This window comes from Chlamydotis macqueenii, chromosome 5 (assembly GCF_036417535.1).
Source record: "Chlamydotis macqueenii isolate bChlMac1 chromosome 5, bChlMac1.mat, whole genome shotgun sequence".
Lineage (NCBI taxonomy): Eukaryota > Metazoa > Chordata > Aves > Otidiformes > Otididae > Chlamydotis > Chlamydotis macqueenii.
Window position 1 is genome coordinate 11,669,637 of NC_141560.1, and position 21,843 is coordinate 11,691,479.

General features: G+C 47.2%; 1 protein-coding gene across 16 annotated transcripts in view; it reads left to right on the plus strand.

Moving 5' to 3' along the window:
• Positions 1–21,843, plus strand: part of LOC147600489 (exocyst complex component 3-like) — a 59,260-nt gene that overhangs the window by 15,548 nt on the left and 21,869 nt on the right. For 15 of the 16 annotated variants that reach the window (XR_015258821.1, XR_015258820.1, XM_086750118.1 and 12 more), the window contains 10 exons: positions 915–1,509; positions 3,249–3,366; positions 7,436–7,510; positions 9,693–9,793; positions 10,820–10,912; positions 12,803–12,935; positions 14,130–14,240; positions 15,766–15,921; positions 18,944–19,065; positions 20,651–20,836. Coding sequence is in view for 14 of the 16 variants with exons in the window: in XM_086750118.1 (XP_086606244.1) it covers positions 915–1,509; positions 3,249–3,366; positions 7,436–7,510; positions 9,693–9,793; positions 10,820–10,912; positions 12,803–12,935; positions 14,130–14,240; positions 15,766–15,921; positions 18,944–19,065; positions 20,651–20,831 (1,685 nt within the window). In the remaining 2 variants the exon portion in view is untranslated. The remainder of the gene's footprint in view (positions 1–914; positions 1,510–3,248; positions 3,367–7,435; positions 7,511–9,692; positions 9,794–10,819; positions 10,913–12,802; positions 12,936–14,129; positions 14,241–15,765; positions 15,922–18,943; positions 19,066–20,650; positions 20,837–21,843) is intronic. The other variant, XM_086750111.1, reaches the window with a different exon arrangement.

Consider the following 21,843-nt stretch of genomic DNA (forward strand, 5'->3'; position numbering starts at 1 on the left):
TGCAGCTGTTGTAAGATCACATTTAACTCTTAGTGATTGGCTGGATGTGATGGGTAAGGTACTTTTGAAACAAGCAGCAGTGAAAAACTTCTCCTTCCAACTTCTGAACTTCAAAGATTTCACAACTGCCTTGTCAGGGTGTCTGGTGATTAGGGCAGTGGCTCAGTCACCACGGCTTCTTGCAGACGTGGAACTCATGGGGAGTTACGTGAATCTCCATTGCGGAGACACTGCACATAAGTAGCTCATCTTCTGATTTTCACCTTTGGGCGAAATAGCACATGTAGTTGTTTGGCAGTTGGTTGTTAAAAAGCCCTGGCAAAGAGCTTGGCCTAGTTAAAAAGCCCCTGGATTGCACTGAGCAGTCTCAGCCTAAGCCAAGAGCTTGCTGGCAGGAGTGACACCCTCTGCGTAGCCATGCCAGGCTATGGACAGGTGGGAGGGACCTTACAAGAGAGTTTGGAGCACTTTGTTCTTGCCAGGGTTTCTGTAGAGAAGACAGAGGATTCCTTCTAGGCTTGACTTTCATCTGTTGGCTCTTTCAGAAGATGTCCTTTCTCCAGTGCTCTCCCTCTGGCCAAAAGGTACATGCCTTCAGGAAAGATTGTCATTAATGAACCCTCATTGCCCACATGAGGAGGTCTACTGGGATGATGACAAAAAGCTGTAGAAGACAAGTCTGCAGGCTTAGTTAGTCTGGAGGAGAAAGGATGACGGAAAAAGGAAAGAAAGTGCTTGCTATGAGGAATTTGAGAGGTGCTAGTGCTAGACCTTAAGTGAGATGATCTTGAGCAGATCCTGAGGAATTTCAGGTTATGAATAAACTACATACTTCAGTACTCGGATATTGAAGTGATGGGTCCTATAGAGGAGTAAACAAACATCAACTTGTCTTGTTACTCTCTGTATTGCAGAGGAAACCATCTGCGGATTCATTGAGCAAGGAAAATTTTTTGAAGCTTGTGATCTTATTTATGATCTGGAGCATTCTGGAAACGATGGTGTGGGAAAGTCTGAATCACTTTATGTGCTACTGGCTGAACGAATGTGGACTGTGGTGGGAGAAGTGTTCGGTGGAAGTCATAGGATGTTCCTGGAGCCATTGCAGTCGGTGGGGGAATCACTGAAGTGGGAGAAGCAGAAGGAAGTGGAGTGGCTTGGCAGCAGCCAAGAGATGGGGTCTGTTTCCACCTGGAGTCCAAACTTCTGGAGGAAAGATCTGGAGGAAAAACTAATACAGTACATGACAGCTCAGATTCCCCTGTTTGGTTCCTCGAGTAACACAGACGAGACTGCACTGAAACAGCACCTGAATCAGCTGGAAACGACGTTTCTCCCCAGCCTGGAGGACAGAGGTGGTGTCTTCAAGGAAGCAGGACTGCTTGTCACCTACTCCCGCTGCTGTCATGCCTCCTTGTCTTCTCACCTTTCCATGCTTACTGACAGTAACCATTTCAGCTTCAGCCAATGTCTTTTAGTTTATGAATGGGGCCTTAAAATGTACGAACGGTATGTTCGAAAGACTTGTTTTTCTCTACATTTTTTCTGTGTCTCTGTTCGTCAGTTCTGAGCACAGTCCCTGTTTCCTTTTAATGTAGTGATGCTCAGGACTCTTGCTGAGTTTAGACTGTCCCACTGCCTGTTTTATCTTCTCTGCTCTCAGAATCAGAGCCTTTTTTCATTGCAGTACTGCCTCTTCTAAATCCTTAGTATTGGGCTCAGCGGCTGACCTGAGGCAGGCAGGTATTTCTCCACTGGACTCCTGTTGGACATGCACAGTGTCCCGCTTTCTTTACTAATTTATTTTCCCACATTAAGCCTTTCTTAGCAAGGTCCATAATACTCTGATTACTCCAGAATAATTTTCTCTTGTCTGTATTTTCACATGGTGCTCTGTGGACTTTTCTTGTTATCTCCTCGGTTCTCTTGCTGCTTTATCTGACTTGTAGTTGGATGAGTTGTTTCCATATTTCCTGCATTAGTGTTCAGATCACAGGAAAAACATAGAGCAGATAATTAAATTCGTGCCCAAAACAGATGTGGCTTTCCCTATGATCTGAAGAGCAGCACATCTGGGACCTCTTTGCCCAATGTGAATTCAAAGCCCGTGGGTGTCATCAAAGCCTGAAGCTTCCTTGTGATTTCTTTTTGCATGACCAGTGGTAGATGAGGTGTTTTCTTCTCTGTGTCCATGGTTCCTTTGCTGCTTGGCAGCTCCAATCTACTTACGTCCTAATACTTTTCAGCCCTTTTGGGTTATTTGATTGCTTCCATCTAAGCCTAGAGCTTCTCTGTTCCTTGTATTAATTATGCGTATAAACCCTCAATTAGCTCATAAACAGTTCATCAGGTGGGCTCTTCCCCTTACCAGCTCCCGAAGGAGGGAGGCAGGGTAGTGGGTACACACTGCTGCGTGCTGTGCTCAGACACCTAGGAGACGTGTCCAGGATGCATCCCTTCCACTGCTACTTTTGTGGGTTTTAAATGGTAGAACTTTGGTTTTAGATAAGAATAATGGATTGATGAAATATTGAAAACTTACATGAAATTGGAGGTGCATAATTATGTAATGTAAATATTTAATGAAAAGCTCAAAGATAGGAAAAAATGTGTTGTGCAAATGCTGAATTCCTTCAAGGGAAAAAAAAAGCAAGAGCAGCCTGTGACTACATTAGGATCAGAAGGCAGTGAAGAATGTGGAATGAGAAGAGCAGAGATGCCACACTTAAATATTTGGATTTTCCTCTCTGAATACAATTACAGCCTTAGCGAAAGCTCTTGTGTAGATGCAGTTGTCCTGGTATATCGCTGCTTTTTATTGTGTTCAGAGAGAATGTGTGACAGCTCTAAAATTGTGTGGAATTGTGTGGAATTATGTGGAATTGTGTGGAATTATGTGGAATTGTGTGGAAGTGTTTTTGGGCGACTCTGCCCAAGCCCAAGAAGGAATTCAGCAGCAGAGCTGAGGGACAGGGAGAGGGAAATGGTGAGCAAAAAGCACAATTTGGGCAGCAAATACAGGAAGAAGGAAAAGAAACAGCGCAAAAGAGCAGCTGGCAAAAGGGCATGGTAAAGATAATCTACCATGTTGTGGCTGTCTCGACACCGCAGATGCTGCTGCGTGCTGGCAGGGCACCCCGTTTACTTGGCGTGAGGCTGTGGTGCTGAGCAGGGGGTGTCAGGTGGGCGGTGGGCTGTGGACCAGCAGGAAGCTGTCCCCCTGACCGAACTCTTGTTTCTGTACGTAGTGGCAGTGAGACGTGTTTGAGACCCAGGCAGACCTCCCAGCACAGCCTTTCCCTTGACGTACAGTGTCTCATGTGGATTGTTTTGAAGACTGAAGAAAAGTTACTTGCGGTCACTCAGGTAAGAACTCAGGAGTTTTACTCCAATCTGCCTGTTTTATTCCCATGGTTTTAAAATAAGGAGTGCTCTTGTTAAATTGGCTGCTCCCTTGGCAGCTGAGCCGGCTCTGCTCAGGTGTACGCGAGCCCCAAGGTCTCCATCTTGACCAAGTTTCATTGCAGAGCCCAGGTGCGAAGATCCATGACTGTCTTCTGCCAGAGGGGTGCTGCCCTGTCCTTGCTCCTTAGCAAAGAGATGCTGGGACATTTGCAAATCTCTCTTCATCCCGTTGCTGCACCTTCATAGTGCTGCAATCTACCCTGCTCAGAAGCCAACACATCTGGAGGAAAGGGAGGCTATGGGTGAAATCTACTTCCTTATTGAGGGCCATTTCAAGATGCTGTTCATCTTCTCTCCAGCTGTTAATAAGCCCGCAGTGTGCAACAGTTAGGTTTTTATAATAGCCCCTTTGCCTCAGCTGTGCAGGATATTGAGGCTGCCGGGTTTATCTGTATGTGGACCCCTCACAGCCCTCTCCAGCCTGCTGCACTGCTGGGGTTATAGCAAAGATTATTTCCAGAGGCCAGTACAAGAAGTCGTGCAGCTGGCGCACAGCCCTCCTGTAGGGTTGGAGCAGGGCATCCTGCTTTGCGATCCCACAGCAGACCTCAGCTCCGGGGCTGCAGGATCTCCTCCTTTTCTCAGCGAAACTCCTCCTTTGAAGAATGCTGTCTCGGCACGTGGAATACAAACAAAGCAGGGAAGATGCATTGTAGCAATGGGGAGTTCCAGGGGAAACCATGCTATTTTGAAAACTCAGTGGGGGCTTTTAGGTTCAGCTAAAGCCAAAATGCAGCAGCAGCAGGAGTTACCACACTCATCTCTTTTGCTTTCCCTTTCCACCAGCCTCTGGGGAGCAGAGGAGGGGAAATTCCGTATCAAACTGCTGAATCATCCCAGGGAAAGTACTCTAAATTGCAGAGATTTTCCTCAAGACTATTCCCCGAAGAACATGAAGGTAGTTACAAACATGGGAGTAGGGGTGCCAGCTGGTGACAGTAGGCTTAAAACCTATTGATTTCAGTGCCTAACATTAAGCATCCTTGTGGGCTGTTTCTAATTATTAGCCTGGGGAAGGCCACATGTTCTTAAGGTCTGTTTTTAGCACGTGTTTCAGTGAAGGAAATGACTTTACTCAGGGTAGTGCTAGTGAGGTTATGTGTGTGTCACTGAGTCATTGACAAACCCTCACAGATGCTGACTAACAGTGATGGAGAGTTTAACTCTTTTTTTTTTTTAGTTCCCTCTAATGTAATGGCTGCAGAAAACTTTTGTTTAACCATGAGCTTTCTGCTTTCCTGATACACCGTGTGCTGAGGAGGCTCACCTAGATCTGGCAGTGGTTATGAGCTCTTCTGCCACGCTGCCCTGAGTTGGCTGCATTTTTCGTGCCATCTTTGATCTGGAAGCCTCGCAGCTCTACGTGATGCTGCATTGTACATAGAGAACAGATCTGGAATTGCTGGAGAGTGCGGTACAGCAGCGTCCCAGTTCACTTCAAACCTGGCCAGCTTAGGACCAGCTCCAGGTTCAAGCTAATGAGCTTAAGTGGGCATGAGCTAACTCCATATGGAAAAATTATGGATGTCTCTTCACTAAGCTCAGTGTCATAGCTTATAAAACCTGCTTTATCCCTCTATTTCTTTTTCCAGGATACTCCAGCCCTTCATTATTCCAAATATATAGGAAGCTGCTATTAAGCAAATATCCTGTCAGTTATCTCTTAGTGATTGTGATATATAATTGTGACTGTAGATCACACGGTGCGGGTTTTGGCACTTCAATGGATGACTAAATTTTTTTAAACGAGAAGGGACTGACTAGAATAAGCTATGGTCTGCTTTGCCTATGGATACCTGGCTTGTCACTGGGAGTGCCAGCCTCATATCTGTGCAAACTAAAAGCACTTCAAACAGAAATGAGTGATGAGAACTGTGACCACATCTAAAGGTGCTGAGAGCTCAGATGCCACATGGGGTTCAAAACCACTTCCAAACACCACTGCGGAGAACTTGGCCAGCTCTGCATGCAGGTGGCCTTCCCTCAACCTGCATACGTCTAGGGCAAGAGGGATTTGTGCCTCTTGAGGTTGCAAGGTTGGTGAACTGGAAATGATGGTGCCATTGATTGGGTTGTCGATCCGTCACCCCTGCACTTGCTGTACTGAGGAATTTGATATGAGTGCAAGGCAAACCTTCCAGCATGATGCCAGGGCTCATTCTGATACTGAGAGATGGAAAATGAACTTCCTGTCCCCTGCTTCTGTAGCCTCAGCTCAAAACTGGCTCTGTTCAAAAATGGAGATGGCAGGACCAGACATGCACACCTGGACAAAAGCTCAAGGAGGGTTTAGACTGACCTGCAAAAGATCACTTGAGTCTGTGTCTTCTTCCCTTTTCGAGTAGACAAAAGGAGGACTGAGAAGTTCATGTGCTTTGGAGAATCTTGGCTGAGGACCTGCTGCTACCCAAGCTGTGCAGTTCTTCTGCCCCCCTGCCTGCCGGCATGTCAGCAGTGCGCTCCCACCCATGTTGAGCCTCTTAGCCAATTTTGACCGCACTTGAGAACAATGTAGAGGTCTCAAGGATGTTAAATTCTTGTGTGTTTTCAAACAGCATCTGGACAGATGAGGTACCCAAGTTATAACTCAGCCCCTTGTATTTTCCGTGAGGAAGCGGTTGGCTGGGCAGTCAGCACCAGTGGGCTGGCCATCCATGGATCTGAAGGTTTTACAACATGGGGTGCCACGTCTTGGTCAGGCAGGGTGGGACAAAGAGGTAACCAGAGGTTATTTATGGGCCTGTTTGTTACAGCAGAAATTCTGGTCCTCTCCATGGTGGAGCTTTGGTGCCTGAGGTGCTGGTGTCAGCACAAGAGCTACAAACAGGCAAGCTCGTGCTCATTCAGACACATCATCTGATCCAGCAACTAAGTACCATGGCTCAACAAGTTATTGCCTTGCAGTTACTAACTAAATGCATGCTTTGTCCCATTGGGGAGCAAGACCTTCGTGTTGGCTTAAGCTGACACATTTTACTGTGCAACTGGGGCAGGCTGGAAGTGTTTGTGCAGCTCGGCTGGGATGTGTTATCTCAGCACATCGTGTTCACACAATTGCTCACAGTCAGGTGGTGGCACTCGGGAGGAAAGGAATTTTTCTCAGTTGTTGTTTACAACCGCTTATTTGTCTTTGATTAACACTTTTCAATGAGTATGGCAGAGCAGTTGTTTTGAATATACTTTTGATGAAATTCTTCAGTGACAGCCACAAATTTCTGAATTCATCAGCCAGAAAAGAACAAAGACAAACATGGAAGATCAGACTTCACATTCTTTGTTGTTCCTTGGAGGAAGATGCAGAAATGAAAGAATAAATAAGCGAGCCAGGCTTTTGAGTTTAAAGCTTCTATAAAGGTCAGATCATGTTTTAAGCAATGAGCCCTTTCTCCGCAGTGTTAGTTTTGTTTTTACAGTCCATTCAAAATAACACGCGCGAGCCAAGTCTTGGGAAATTTCCCACCACGCAGCCCCATGGGGCTCATCTCTCCGTGGCAGTAGTTCTAAACACAAACCCCACTCCTCTCCCCACTGACAAGTCCCTGGCTCAAGCGAGGGAATGCGTTTTATTAGCACTGGCTGGTTTCTGCGGGTGCCGGTTGGAGCTAGGAGGGGTGGACAATCTGAGCTACGGTAGCTGGCAGCGCAGTGTTGGGCCTAAGCGTTGTTTTGCTGTGTGGGCGCCTTCATTTGAGCCAAGCTAACTAAGGGAAGACTGTAGATAACCCGAGCTGACACTGGGATGAAAGGAAGCTGCAAATCATTTAAACTCAAACAAACAATGTAGAACAAAACCCAGCAATGTTATTAGGTCAGCTGGAAGGTAGCCAGGCTTTGGGTTAAACGAGATGGCCAAAAAAATTGAGGCAGAAATTCATCTAGTCCAAATGCATAATGAGAGGCTGGGAAACCTAACTCATTACAAATGCCATTGTGTCTCAACTGTTCCTTTTTCTTTTATTTTAATATTTAGAAGGAAGTAGGGAAAGCCCTGAAAGAAGCCTTTGATACTGGGAAACCCCATTGTGCAGATGCTGCAGTCATTCAGGTAAACCCGGGAGGGAACTGAAAAGCTCTCCGATTTTGGGGCAGTCCTGTTTTGCACACAAGTACATAGCTATTTGGCAAGACCCAGTTCTGCATGTCTTAGGCTAAGCTCAATGTGTTAAAAGCTTGCAAGTTAGCTGCCAAACTTAAACTGCATCTGTTTGCTCGCAAACCTGTTTTTCTCTTGTGCATATAGAAAGAAAACTAAACTAGCTAAAAAAGGATGAGACTGAGATTAGCTAATTGGAGCTGAAGCTGCATTTTCTTATATGCATCTGTATTTTCATATAACCTTTTGGCAAGTCATGGTGTATGTTAACTGGTCTGCTCTGTATGAGCCCTGCAGAGCACTTTTATAAAGGCAAAAAAGAGTTGCCAAGCTATGGCAGGTCCCTGTATCTGGCAGTGCAAACGCAGGCAGCTTGCTCCCTGTGTGTGTGCTGGGTACAGCTGCGAGTGCTGCCCGGCTGGGTTAGGCAGCACGAGGGACCGCTTCAGAGCACAGCAAAGCTGAGTGCTCGAAAAGCATCACAGAAGCACACTCTGCTGATTTATGAGCAGTGCATACCATGGCCAGCGGGTGTTTGGATCAAGACCCGCAGAAGGCTTAAAATAAATCCTGGAGTTTACATGTGGATTCAAGTGGTGCTAGAGATCAGGAGCAGGTTGTGGGAGGCCGTGGCTGTATCTTTCGTCTCCACTGCCACTGGCCCAGCCGCAGTCCTGTTTCAGGTCATGAGAGAAGGAAGTAGTCCCATGGTCCTTTGGGATGGCAGACCACATCAGTCACCCTGTCGGAGGCTAGCGGTAGGCATCGCCGATCAGTAGCAGCTGACCTTCCTTGTGAGGGTACAGCTTTAGCTGCCAAAAATTGGCTTTTCTGGCCCAACTCAGACCCAGGCACTGAGTGCAGAGATCACAGAGGAGACTGCTCCCTCCTGTGCTCGCTGGAGCAGCGATGTACTCGGTCATCTCCCTGTGCTAGGATGGCTTTTAGCTACCAAGCTGGCCTTTCCTCCCCACCCCTGCTTCTGGCTGACAGAGCAAAGGTTTCTAACAGGGACCTGGCCAAATCCTGGTTTGAATGCTGTGGTCCTCGTATCTGCAACATCTGGCTGTGTTTCTGCAGGAGTGGTTTTGCTGTGTTGTGTATGTAACTGAGAGGTTGGAATGCTCTGGGGTAGGTGATGGAAAAGCCTGAGTAAATAGCCTTACGAAATTACCGCCTCCTCGGTTTTCCCAGGCTGACACTTAAAGATCAGATAGAAAATGAACAAGGTGTCATGGAAACTCATCAGCCATGTTTCCTGACACTTTGGGGTGGCATGTTTTACCCTGTACCTTACGGTGAACTTTCACATCTGTTGTGAGCAGTGGAAAAACCCATTCACCATGTGAGTCACCCTTTGCCTCTGGCTGACGATTCCCAGAGCACTGGGAGAGCACAGCCTATGAGTCCATCTGGCTCTCTTTATCCATCTGGCTCGCCTCCCCTTGCAAGCTTTTGTTTCCACAGAGCAACTAATGGGCAGCATTAAGTTGCCACCTGCTCAAGCCTGCCCAGTATGGGGTAGATTTTTAGCTGTCTGGCACAGCCCACCTCCTGCACGCACCTGGGCCACCCAACTGGGGTCAGTGGGGCGAGACAGGTGCCGTGGGGTTTAACGCACATTGCCCTGTCAGGCATGAGCGGTGGTGGCTGGGAAGGAGACACCTGTCTTCTTCAGACACCCCGATGGAAACCCTGGCAGAGTTGCAGGGCACACCGTTAGAGCTGCCTAACTTTTTTTTTTAGTATCTGCACCCAAATTTATCGGCAAGGGTGAGCCATGCAGAAGCGCAAGTGCTCCTGCAGATGGGAGGTCTTCGTATGAGCTGAGCTGCTAGGTGGGACGTTGCTAGCAGAGAACATCTGTAGGGACAGGCTTTCCCTAAGCGCAGGACTTGACTCCAGCCTGTTGACTGCAATGAAAGCAGCGGTAGCAAAGGTATAGGATCAAGCATTAAAATCAGGCTCCTAAAAAATACGTGTATTGCCACAAGGGCTCTCAAAACCAAAACAGAAATTGTTGTCTAGAAGGCAGAAGGATTTGCAGTGGAGTGAGGGATGGGATATGTTCCTGTTCATGGCACAGGGAAAAATAACTTTGTCTCATTCTCCTCTCGCGCTTTGAAATCCACAGATGCTAACAGAGAAGATGGAGGCTGCCTGCCGTGTCAGTGAGAGCCTGAGTGAGAAGGTGGAAGCTGTGTGCCTGGAGGAGTGCCTGAGGTTCCTGGAGAGGTAGGAGTGATGCTGTTTTCCTCCTTGGCACGTCCTCAGTGCCAAGAAAGAAATCCTCATGAAGTGACTGGGGATGCTGTGTTCACCTGCCACTGCCCCTCCTTATTTGATGGCTGTTTCCCATCAAGCTGTTACTGGAGGGGCAGCACTTTGCTGTTGTTACGTGCTCAGCATCTGCTGTTGGACTAAAACTGAGGGAACAAAGTGCACCTGGACTAGACTGGACAGATTAAAGCCTTGATGGATGTTTATTTTGGAGAGGCTTAGACCTTAAAAACAATCAGAAAGAGGAACAGCCCAGGCTTGGACCTTCCTGCTCTGGCTGTGCTTCCCAGGCATGGTGCTTTCTGCTGGCTCCCTGGGAGGGTAAGGAGTTCTGCTCTATCCTGCTTCTCAGAGGAGGATGAATGTCTTCTCATCTTCTGCCCTCTCACTCCTTCTTCTGCCTCCCTGTATCTGCTTTTTGTTCTTGGACATCTCCTCCCTGTGTATCCCCTGCAGCAGAAAATGCCAGTACTTCTGTTTGTGGGTGAGTATTTCAGAAGGAGGTTCGATTTAAGAACCTTAGCCCTTCCCATTATGAGAAGGAAATTCCTATAAAACAGAGTTTTCCAGGAGCCATTTGTGAGACTGAAGCTGCGACAAAGCGGTCGATAGACTTTGTGCTTATTCACACACGCTGAGGCTTTATTCTGTAGCTTTATTGGCAAAGCCCGAGTTGCTTCCCAGAAGGAAGTGTTGCAGCAACAGGAATGGTAAGATGAGCCTCTTCCTCTTGCGCCCTAGCAGTGGCACCCAGGCAGCTCGAGAGCTCTCCCTGTGCTGTTCCTGTGCTTTGCTTCCTCGCCAGCTGGGCAGGACAGAGACTGTCTTTGTTCAGCTGTAGGTCTCACCTTGGGGAGTGAAACTGTGCATACTGAAAAGACAAATAATCACAGAATATTTCTCCCATTTGCTGCTGGGCTAAAGCTGTCAGATGCGTTCTGGAGCACACCAGCTTAAAGATGTCTTACTGTTTTAATTTAGCTATGAAAATGAAGTAAGAAGCTTTCTCCGGCTCAATGGCGGCCCGGGGATCTGCAGCGGCTTACGAATCCTGGAGAACTGCTGCATTCTCAGGTGAGAAACCAGATCCTAGTGGCACGGAAAGTGGTCATGCCCCTGTACTCAGCACTGGTGAGGCCACACCTCGAATACTGTGTGCAGTTTTGGGCCCTTCAGTACAAGAAGGACATTGAGGTGCTGGAGCGCATCCAGAGAAGGGCAACGACACTGGTGAAGGATCTGGAGCACAAGTCTTATGAGGAGTGGCTGAAGGAACTGGGATTGTTTAGTCTGGAGAAGAGGAGGCTGAGGGGAGATCTCATTGCTCTCTACAACTGCCTGAAAGGAGGTTGTAGGGAGGTGGGTGTTGGTCTCTTCTCCCAAATAACTTGTGATAGGACAAGAGGAAACGTCCTCAAGTTGCGGCAGAGGAGGTTTAGGTTGGACATTAGGAAACACTTCTTTACTGAAGGAGTGATCAGGCACTGGAACTGGCTGCCCAAGGAAGTGGTGGAGTCACCACCCCTGGAGGTGTTCAAAGAACGTGTAGAAGTGGCACTTAGGGACATGGTTTAGTGGACATGGTGGTGTTAGGTTGATGGTTGGACTTGATGATCTTGAAGGTCTTTTCCAACCTTAAAGATTCTATGATTCTATGGGAAGTGAAATGAATTTTCTGCTGTCTGATCTTCTAACTCGGCTATGGGGTCAGCCTTGTCTCCAGCTGAATCTGGTCAGCCAACCTCATGCGCATCAACCCTTAAGCATGGAGGGAGCCAGCTGTGGTCAGCCAGACCCCGTCAGAGCTGCTCTGGCTGACCCAGCAAGAGAGAGACTTGAGTGGGGACTCTGCCCACGGCCAGGGCCAGGACTGCTGCATTGGCAGCGCAGTTCTGCTACTTCTCACCTGCTCCCAGGCCCCGCAGGTGCAGGGGCCATAGCCTGTGGTCCACCATCTCGTTCTTCCACAACCCTGAGCAGGGGGCAGGCAGTGATGCCACGTTGCTGTTGCATGTGGGGACATTATCCTGGCCAACCCTGCTGTGTGTTGCCATGTGGTCCCTCTCCCTGGCCTGATTCTCCTTCATTAGGAAATCCTCAGCAATGTTGCACTGAGATGGGTGTACTAGCACACTTCAAGGTAAGCCCAAGCTTAAGTGCTTTGCTGAATGAAACCCAGTTGAACATGCCAGGCTTTCCCTGAGGTTGCTAGGAAGGAGGGAAGCAATAAAGCACAGAAGGGTGGGGGAGGCTGTTTGCACCTACAAGCTAATTTCAGAAGTGCTTGCAGCAATGGAGGAAACAAGGTTGCTTCTGTTCTTCCTGTGTAAAATTATCTGGGGATGTCTGGAGTCAGTGAAACGCCCAAATCCAGAGTATGCCAGAGCCTTGTGTTGAGCCTGGGTAGCTGTTTTGTTTGTCGTATTTGCATGTTGCTGATGCTGGATCCTAGACTGAATACTTACTTTTATGTAATTCTTTACAGTGGTACTGAGTATGAAGTTATATACTGAGCTTTTCCAGAAAGTAAAATGTCCAATTTCAGGCTGGTGATCATTTTAACCAGAATTTGCTGATTTGAAGACTGTTCTGATGGAAGATAATTGTCTTGTGTTTGTAGAGTGTCAGAGGCACACAGGATGCTCAGCCAGCCTCCATTTGTCAAGGTGACTTCATGCCTACTCATTTTTGAAAATAGCAGAATTTTTACTTACCTGTTCTCGCTAGTGATGGGTACAAGTGTCATTTGTGTGCATTGAGCTTTCCTGTCCTTGTGGCAGTATCTCAATGAGAGCTATCCAAAAGATGGGTGCACATATGTGGGTCACTGAGCCCTGGACCCTGAGCATGTGTCCATTCAATTAGCCAGGCAGTTGTGTTGATTACTGTAGGAAGAGTTTTGATCCGAGAGAACAGTCTGATTTGATCTGATCAATACTTTCCATACCATTTTTTTTTTAACAGGATTGTCTGGCATAAGCTAACATACATTTGCAGTGCCAGCACTGGTCAGAATGTTAAGGTAAATGGATTTCTGGACAGGATGGAAGATGAGATTACGGAGCATTTTCTGCAGACAGTCACTTCTAAAGTCAAGGTATGAGAGACCTACGTTAACACTGAATATTTTCAGATTGTAGGGCAGGCATGCACTTCACTTTCATGTCCTGATTTGGAAAGGGCCCACTACCCTCCTCCGCCTTGTCTGAAGCTGTATATTGATAGCTTCATCTTTTCCAGTTTTTGGGATCCCAGTTCCACTCTTTGTAGTATTTGCTGTTGTGCTGCAAATGGGTACCCCATACTTCCTCTGGGACTGGGACCAGAAGGGCTGAACTTCAGCTGGTACCTACTTAATCCCCAGTAGCTCAGCATGTTCCTGGGACAGTGATAACTCACAGAGCTCAAGGCTGTGGTGAGTAGTCAGAATATAGAGAAGGCTGACCATAAATGTATCCCTCCCTTGGGATAAGTTCTCCTCCCTTCACACTTTCTAATATTAGACTATTAGCCCAGACACCCACCTTCATATCCTGGGCTCCATGTCTGGATAACACACAATTGCAAGCTCCTAATGGTGTGAGGTGTTGTGCGTTTCCTTGGGAAGCTCCCCTGAGCATCTCCAGGTTCATTGCACAGGCTCCCTCGAGCGTGCTGAAAGCAGAGGAAGGAGAATGACAACAGAAACCCTAGCCACACTCTGCAGTTTTGGTTTCCAGAGCTCATTGCCAGTCTGTCCCATGGGCCCACATGTTGAGACGGGAGCTGGGGGTGGTTCTGACAGGGACTGCTGGCAGCCCTGGGAAGGAACAGGAGACCTGGGGATCGGGTTTTCAGTCCTTCTCTGTCTATGTTGACATGGGCCTTGAATCATGTAAGACAAAGTTTATCCCCTGCCTTCCTGCTAAATGATCCTTATAAGTTCCCATTAAATAAGAGGCAATGGCCATGCTGGGAGCAGGATGCCGGAGCAGAAGGGCACAGAACGGCTGGCTCTTCTGTGCTCCCTATCTGTAGGGGCACGTTTTACATGGTCACTGGATTAGAGCTATTGCCACCTGTTTTTTTGTAGTTTTAGATCTTCCAGATTTGGGCTTAAGAACTTAATGCATCCTTACTAAGTTTGAATTGTTTCTTTTTTCATGCTTTAGTTTTCTTTGAAATGAAGGCACAGGACGCTACAGCTCATGGAAGAGTCTGCTTCTGAGAGCAGAAAGAGCAAAAGCACAATAATCCGTGTCTGTTGTCTGTACATGTGCACCCTTTGACTCTGTCTGTCCCTTTTCCTCAGGGAACACTGAAGGAGCACTTCAAAAAGTGTGACAGTGGTTTTGGCCACATCCTTGAATCCTTAAAGCAAAGCTTTTTGGCATTTGGGAAGAAAAAAACAGACACATATGAGGTAAGAAATAAGTGAGAAAGTAAGAACAAGACATTACTTAGGAAATCCCTAAAACTAGTCCTCGAACCTCTGGATACCACAGTATTTCAACATTAATCCAAACTACAATTTTGTAAGTTGTTAAAAGGGCTTTTAAAGATCTAATGGTCTCAGTCCAGGTCCTCTATGCAATAGAGCCGGATATCTTCTTCACTGTGACATGCAGGACCTTTCTGTAGTCTCGGCAGAGAAACCGACAAGTGAAGAAATGTGGAAACTGAATGTGCCTCCCAAATACAGCGTGGGAGCATTAGGCCACCTCTGATCCTACCACTGCCCCAATACCATTATATTTTAAATCTTCTCAGCTTCTAATGTGCTTCAACTTTGGTTGTAAGGAATATTTATCCCTTCGATGGAGAGTGGATACAGGGAAAGGCGAAAGGTCCAGATCCCCAAAGGACATAGTCTCTCAGGCAGTTAAATATGCCAGGGTTGGCAAAGAAAAGCTCACAGAGTACCAAAGTTTTTTCACCTTTACAGTAGCCTAAACAACTTGTCTAGGGTCTCACAATACCTTTGAGCCTGGCTCTTCAGCAGTGAGATTGGTAACTGTGCACGCGGGTTGGATTTGCTGCTGCTACCTGTGCCACACGTGTCCTCCTAAGCACTGGGCTCCCTTTCTCGTACCCTGCCAGGTCTGCAGGCTCTTTGTCAGCGCTGATTTTAATTAACATTTTGAAATGTGGAAAAAGGTAATGGAACAGAAAAAATTAGGAGCTATTCTGCTGTTGTTCAGAGTCTGTCAGTGGACATTATGTCACATTAGTGCCGGGGCAGGCAGCAGCTCGGAGGTGGAGTGCTGTGCCAGAGCTGTCTGTCTCTTGCTTTGTCTCTTTGAGACAGGGCTGGGGATTTCCTGTACCTTTGGACTGCAGCCTAAAACTGCTCTGGTTTCAATTGCGAACAAAAATGTGGTTTCTGTGCAGCAGCCCATCTCCCCTTAGAAACGTTCACTCTCCCTCTCCCTTCCAGCACTGCATGATCTTGGCACTGGGGTTTCTCAGCAGGTAGTGGGTGGCTCAGAGATACCCAGGTGACTTTTTGGTGCCCAGCCACAACCGTGTGCCCAAGGGCATGGCCCTGGGACCTGTCTAGCAGAGATGCTCCAGGTGGGCTGGATCTGGCTTTGTCTGTAGTCCAAGCTGTCTAAAAGCCACCTGTTTGTCAGCTTGGGGCTAAGCCAAGTGCCACTGCCGCTCTGAGCATGAGTGACCTCTGGCTCAGCTGACTGGTCCCATTGCTTTTGGTTGGATGTCTCCACACTTATCAATGTTTATGTCATCCACATACAGCTTGGAGGTACTCCATGTGTTAGACCAGGTGTTTTAAAGGGATACCTAAACAGAGAAACGAGACAGGGGTACGGGATCCATACCCATCTGTATGGATCCTGTATCCCCTGTCTACACTGGTCAGAGTTCTATAGGTATGGTCTGGTCCTCAGTACAGGGAGGTTAAATTGGTCTTCTTTGCTTTGGAACAGACCCTTGTCAAGGCTGTCAACGTCATCGTTGTTACAGAATATGTGCAGGCCCTCCTGACCACTTCCAGGAAACCATCTTCTGTGCAGAGGAGGAGGATTGTCAGCAAGATAGAAGAAGATCATAGAATGCTGCAAACCGTCTTTAAAGAGTGCTTAGTAAGTCTTTGATATGGTTATGGTTTTGCTTTCTGTCATCAAGAACAGTACCAGCAGAGGAAGAGGCAAAGCAACAGGAAAGCTGAAGAGGTCTTACCACAGTGGTATCCAGCTTCACAGAAATGACAGTCAGATGTGCTGACAGCCCTTCTGATCTGCCAGAAGCTGTTAGTTTATCGTTTTGAAATGTGTGACTGTAGGAGGCAAGATTCACACTCCTGCCACTGAAATAAGAATGAGGCATGATTCTCTGTATTGGTAAGACAGCTCCAAAGCTGTCAGCTCCCCCAGGCATGGTACATGGTATGGGGGTGCAGATGGGGAATAGCTGTGTTGCCCCCAGTGCTTTCCCTTGAGCCTCTGGGGTGATGAACGAAATCAACTGCTCCACATCTTCAGGGCTTCGCCTTCTCTGTGGATTGCCTCGCATGCTGCTCCTCCTTGGACGTGGAGTATGCATTGCTACCCTTCTGTCCGGCCTTCTCCCTCCCCGCAGGCCCTTCCCAGCCCCTCAGAGCTTGGCTGGTGGCTGCGTGAGCCGTTTCCCTGTGCTGCGGCGTTTCCTTATGGGCGGAAACATGCTGATGCTGCTGTGGTGGGTGACAGTTGCAGGGAGGAGCGAGTCTTCCTGCGGGGGTAAACACCTCACAGTATTAGGAGGTCAAGATGCCTTGCAAAAGGGGTAGATCAAGTGTGAAAGCAGAGCCACACCTCTGAAGAGAACCTGTGGAAAAATACTAGGTCTGATTTGCAGAAGCAACATCGGAAGCTGAAAAAAGCCTCTTTGCTTAATTCGTAATCCGGTATAGTTGGCAGGGCTGCACGCAGCATCTGCGGGTGCCACCAGGCAGTTACAGGGGCCTCCCATTGCCGGAGGACGAGGACTGCAGTGCCAGCAGCAGCCCCTCCTCGAATTGCTGCTGGACAATGGCCCCTGGCACGGCTCTTTTGGGAACGCAGGATGAGAGCACCGAGGCTTTGCACTTCGGAGGAGGCTGGGCTGAGCATCGCAGAAGCGATTGCAAAGGTAGTCTGGTAACAGGACTCAGATGTGACACAGCAGATAAAAAGCCTCAGCTTTATTTGTTTTCCTAATTTCACAAATTCTGAGTCATTCTCATGACTTGTCAGTTTAAGTGCTAGGAACTGGAAATCTATTTTCTCCCAGACGAGCCCCCTGCAAATAATTTGTCAGCAATTATGACTTTGTCCAAAGAATAAAATGAAATCAAAATGGTCGTCTGTAGGCTCCTCCAAAAACCTCTCAGACCCATTTACAATTAATGCATGAGTTTCATGGTGGAAAGCTGGAAGCTGGGAGTGCTTTTAGCTGAAGGCTCACCTCTCCTGGAGTGATCGATCACAGACAAGTCAATGCTTTGAGCAATCCAGCCGTCGGGAATAGCAGGAGGATTCTCTAATCTTAACTCTGAAGTTTACCAGCAATGCGGTGTTCAGCATCAGTTTGGATGTAATGTGCAAGGAGAGCTGCGTTTATAGTGTAAAGGAGATACAGGAAATCTAATTATCTACTAAAACGCTACATTCAGCTTGGGTGAAAAAAATCTGTGTCTTGTTAGCACTGTTTCCCTTGAGTCCTCCGCCTGTTCGCTTTCTTATTGATGTAGGAGCACTGAAAACCTCGGGAAGGAAATGCGTAAGCAATTTGCAGGGGACAGCTTGATACTCAGTGCGATGAGGTGGCCGGTTATGCATGCAAAGTATGTGCCCTGCTGCAGACTGACTTTATCGTGCAGTTGCTGCACAGGCTGCACCTGCTCCCTGCCCTGCTCTGCCCTCTCTTCAGGCTCTGCCTTCCCCTCCGTCCTTAAAGCGCATTAGGAAATACCTCGCTCCTCTCCTAAGAGCAGTACATGTCAAAGGCACTTAAGCACTGCTGACAAGACACCTTTTTTTTTTTGTCCTTGTAGATTGTAGGCTGTTTACCTCTCACCTTGCCTGTCTATATGGTGCTTAACTAAATCTGACACCTTCAAATTAATTAGCATTTTGTAATGGCGAGGTTGCCAAGTACGAAGCTGCACAGCATCACTGCCTTAGGAGCTGAGTACAGCTTGTGCAGAGCTGTGTGTCTGCACTGCAGGGGAAGAGAGAGAAGGCTGTCTTCAGATATTACTATTATTTTAAATTTATGTTCAATGCGGAGGTGAGCTGCACTGAGAATGCAGCCTGCTGTTTCTACTGCCCTGTGGAGATCAGGGGGACCTGGGCTTCTCCTGCCCCAGTTTGGCAGCCTGTTCTCCAGGTTTGCTTTGTCACAGAGTCTCTGTTGACGTGATGGCATCAATAATTCAGGGAAGTAATTTAATTGCTTTACTGCACCAATGAAAAATGTTAGCAGGACCTGAAGATCTCTCTTGTCAGTTCATCTGCATTCTGCTTCCTCTGGCTTTGCTAAAGCTGCTGTGTGTTTCTGGATGAGGCTTTCTTCTTCTGTGTGCTCTAGTTCAGACAGAGCTCACCACAGGCAACATCTACCAGCCCTGTCATGTCCTTCCCAGTGTCCAGCCCTGCTTCGCATTTTTTTTTCTGTTTTTCTGTTAGAAGATCCCCTCACCCTCTCTCCAAGGTCACTTTGCTGTCCCTGGGCTTGCTCCAGGGCAGCAGAAATGCCATCATGTCTGGCCAAGAGGGCTTGTTTTCATGTAGGTGCATGGCTGTGCTTAGCTCTGGAAGGAAACAACTTCCCAAAGGGCGAAACAGCCTTGAGAGGACAGGTGATGTAGGAAAAATGAGGTATGTTTGCCACTTTGCTGAAGGGAACGCAGGAGGGGATTCTGTGCTGCTGAAGGTACTCACCCAACTACTGCGCAAGCAGCCTGTGGTTACATCCCAGTTTCTTTTCTCCGATCCTGGAGGGAAAACAGGCTTCTATACGTGCACAGACAGTTCTGCAAAGCTCCTGACCCACACAATGAGATCTCCAGCCTGATACAAGTCCAGCTCTTAATGTTGTATGCTGCTTCCCTTGCGCTGAATGCACCTTTGCTTCTCTCCCCAGGATCCTGCAGCTGGTCCCCTCAAGGATCCTATAAAAGCAATTTTAGAACTTATTCAAACTTCCGATGCGGAGGGGATGAAAATAGCCCTTCTGCCCATTCTCAAAGAATTTCCTGATCTAAGGTAAGGTCTTTTATTGATTTGACTTCTGTACTTTCCTACATGATTACTTGCCACCTGAAGACCTATAGCAATATTAGTCCTGCAATACTTTCTCTTTGCAGTGTGCTGGGCCAGGCACAACGCTTAGCTTTGAATGCCCTTGATGCTGCCTGTTCACAGATGCTGATTGACATGGTTTATAACTTTACCAGATATTAATCAGTGGAGTTGAGATGTCCTTCCATAAAGGTGAAGGGTGGATGAAATGGCTGTCAACAAGGCAGGAATGCTGTGGAGGAATACTACCTGAGTGGACAGTTTACAGGCACATGTGTACCAAATATAGTTTCAAGAACATCCTTAATTCAGGCATTTCGTAACTTCCAAGCACTTGACTTTTGGCTTTAACATTTTAGCAATCCTTTTCTAGGTATAACTATTTCCTCAAAACCCCAGGTGTATTCAGTAACAGTACACACTTCCATTTCTCACAGGAAGCTGTTAACAGAAATTAAACTTAACATTTATTAGGAAGGTGAAAACTTAGCTAACTACGTTTGTTCCAAAGTCTGTGGTTTATTATATCCATCTTTTATTGCATCACCTTGTGCTAGTGACTCTATTTTTCCAAGTTAACAAGTTTTGGCCTGTCACAGAATGCTGTGAAGGCCAAAAGTGTGAACAGCTTCAAATGGGGAGCAGACAATTTGTGGTAGATAATTTTTCTGTGCCTATTCAACACAATAGTCATGATACAATCCTCAGCAAAGGAAGTCCCTAAATTGAAGACTGCCAGAAGAAAAAAACTAGAAGGACAAAGAGAGATTGTGTTATGCTGCTTCTGGTTTCTATATTCTTTTCCTAAGCATTTGCTATTTTTGAAAGTGCTATTGAGCTTAAAAGCTGCTTATCTGATACAGCATAGCAATTCTTATTCTCTTACTATATATATATATATATACATATAAAATAGTAATATATGTGTATTACTATATATTTATACACATATATTTAATATAGCAAGTGTGCATAGGAAGTCCTCAGAGGAATATTATTTTGATCTGGATCTCAGAGGAGGTCATCCAGGTGTGAGTAGATGCACTGTTCTTTATTTCAGCAGATTCCTGTATGTTTAAAACTGTTTAGCTTGGATACATTTGCCCTGTTTGTTAATCAGACTAATAAGTTGTGTCCCCCCTTAGCAAAGCAATGCTATGTAGAACAAAAATCTTATAGCCTTCCAGATGAACAAGAAGTTACTCAATTTGAGGGGAGAAAAGATATCAAAAATTCTTCTAAATGGTCAAATGGAGAGTTACCCCAAACCTATTGTCATAGATACAGATATTTTTCTAGGAGAAACCTGAGGTGAAGATTTCCACAGTTTAATGAGGATGCAGTGTGCACTGGGCTCAGGACCCATGAGCTCAGCCGTATCCCACGCAGCTCTTGTGATATGGCCTCCTCCTTGCTAGGTGGCCAGAGGATGTGAAAAAGCAGCGCAGCAGCTTCCAAGCCTTGGTCTGGCCCAGCAAAACTGAGTGACAGGAAGCAAGCTTTTTACCTTGTCTCAATCACTGACCTGCCCTCTTATCCTTTTGGAAAGGAAGGAACATCTGAGTGCATTGCTGGACATCAAGGACTCGCTCAGCCGACAAGACAGAGCTGCTCTCTTGAAGGCATTTCATGATAACTGCAGGGAATCAGAAACAGAAGGAAACTTGCTTTTTGCAGATATAGAAGTAAAACCTAGAAGATATGGACTCTGTGGCTGCCTCTGCTGTTAACAAAGGTAGGGCTGTGTGTGCGAGTATGCTTGTGTGTAACATGCATACCTGCACAGGCGTAGGCATTCCTGCTTTCCGGGAGGTGGAACGACTGGCTGTAGCATCACCCTCCCTGATTCCTTGTTGCTATATACACTGGTTGTGCTTCCCTCTCTTCGCTGGCAAATTTCCACATCACGAAGCATGGTCTTCTGGCAGCGCAGGGCACTGAATGCTTAGGTGCATGATCCAGGTTACAGCAGGGACAAAGGAGAAGAAAGGGCTCTTTCTCCTTGTCCTTCGCTCCTGTCTGTGTGTCCCTGCGGCAAGGTCTCTCTGCAGCATCCCGTCTCTTCCAGCTCTTGTGCATGGGCAGTGTTTCCCAGGAAAGCGCTGCTACCTGGGCACGCAGGGGGATTTCTCTTCCATGGTCCCCTTGCTTTCCTGGGGCAGAGGAGAGGGCTGCATCAGCCCCACTGCTGCCCATCTCCATCAGAGCTGTATTAATCAAACTGTGCTCTGTCCTATCCAGGTGACTGGGCCATGCTGCAGGCACCAGAGGCGAGTGTGCCCTCTCTGTGCCAGCAGCAGCCGGTGGCAGAAGGGAGGAAGGATAAAAGTCAGAGGGATGACTGTCACTGTAATGTCTTAAATCCCGTTGGCGTGAATTGCCAGGGCTCATCTGGAGCACCTGCAATCTCCCTTCAGTTTCCCAAATGATTCCTCCATCACAAGTTGAGGATTTTGTGGGTAGGCTGCAGCAGATCTTGAAACTAAGCAGGTCCTCATGGTTTAAAAATACTTCTTAGTGGAGAGCACGCAGCTGTTTGCTTCACTTTAAAAAATCTGCAACTTAGTCCAAATTTGTCCAGCTGCAGCTCAGAGCCAAAGAATTTTGATTTTTTCTTTGCCAGAGCCCTCAGCTATCAGAAATCATGTCCCCGGGTTAATATTTGCAGACTGTCATCAATCACCTTGTGTTGGATAAGCTGACTACACTGAGTGTCTCAGGTTGAGAAGCACGGTCCCTTCC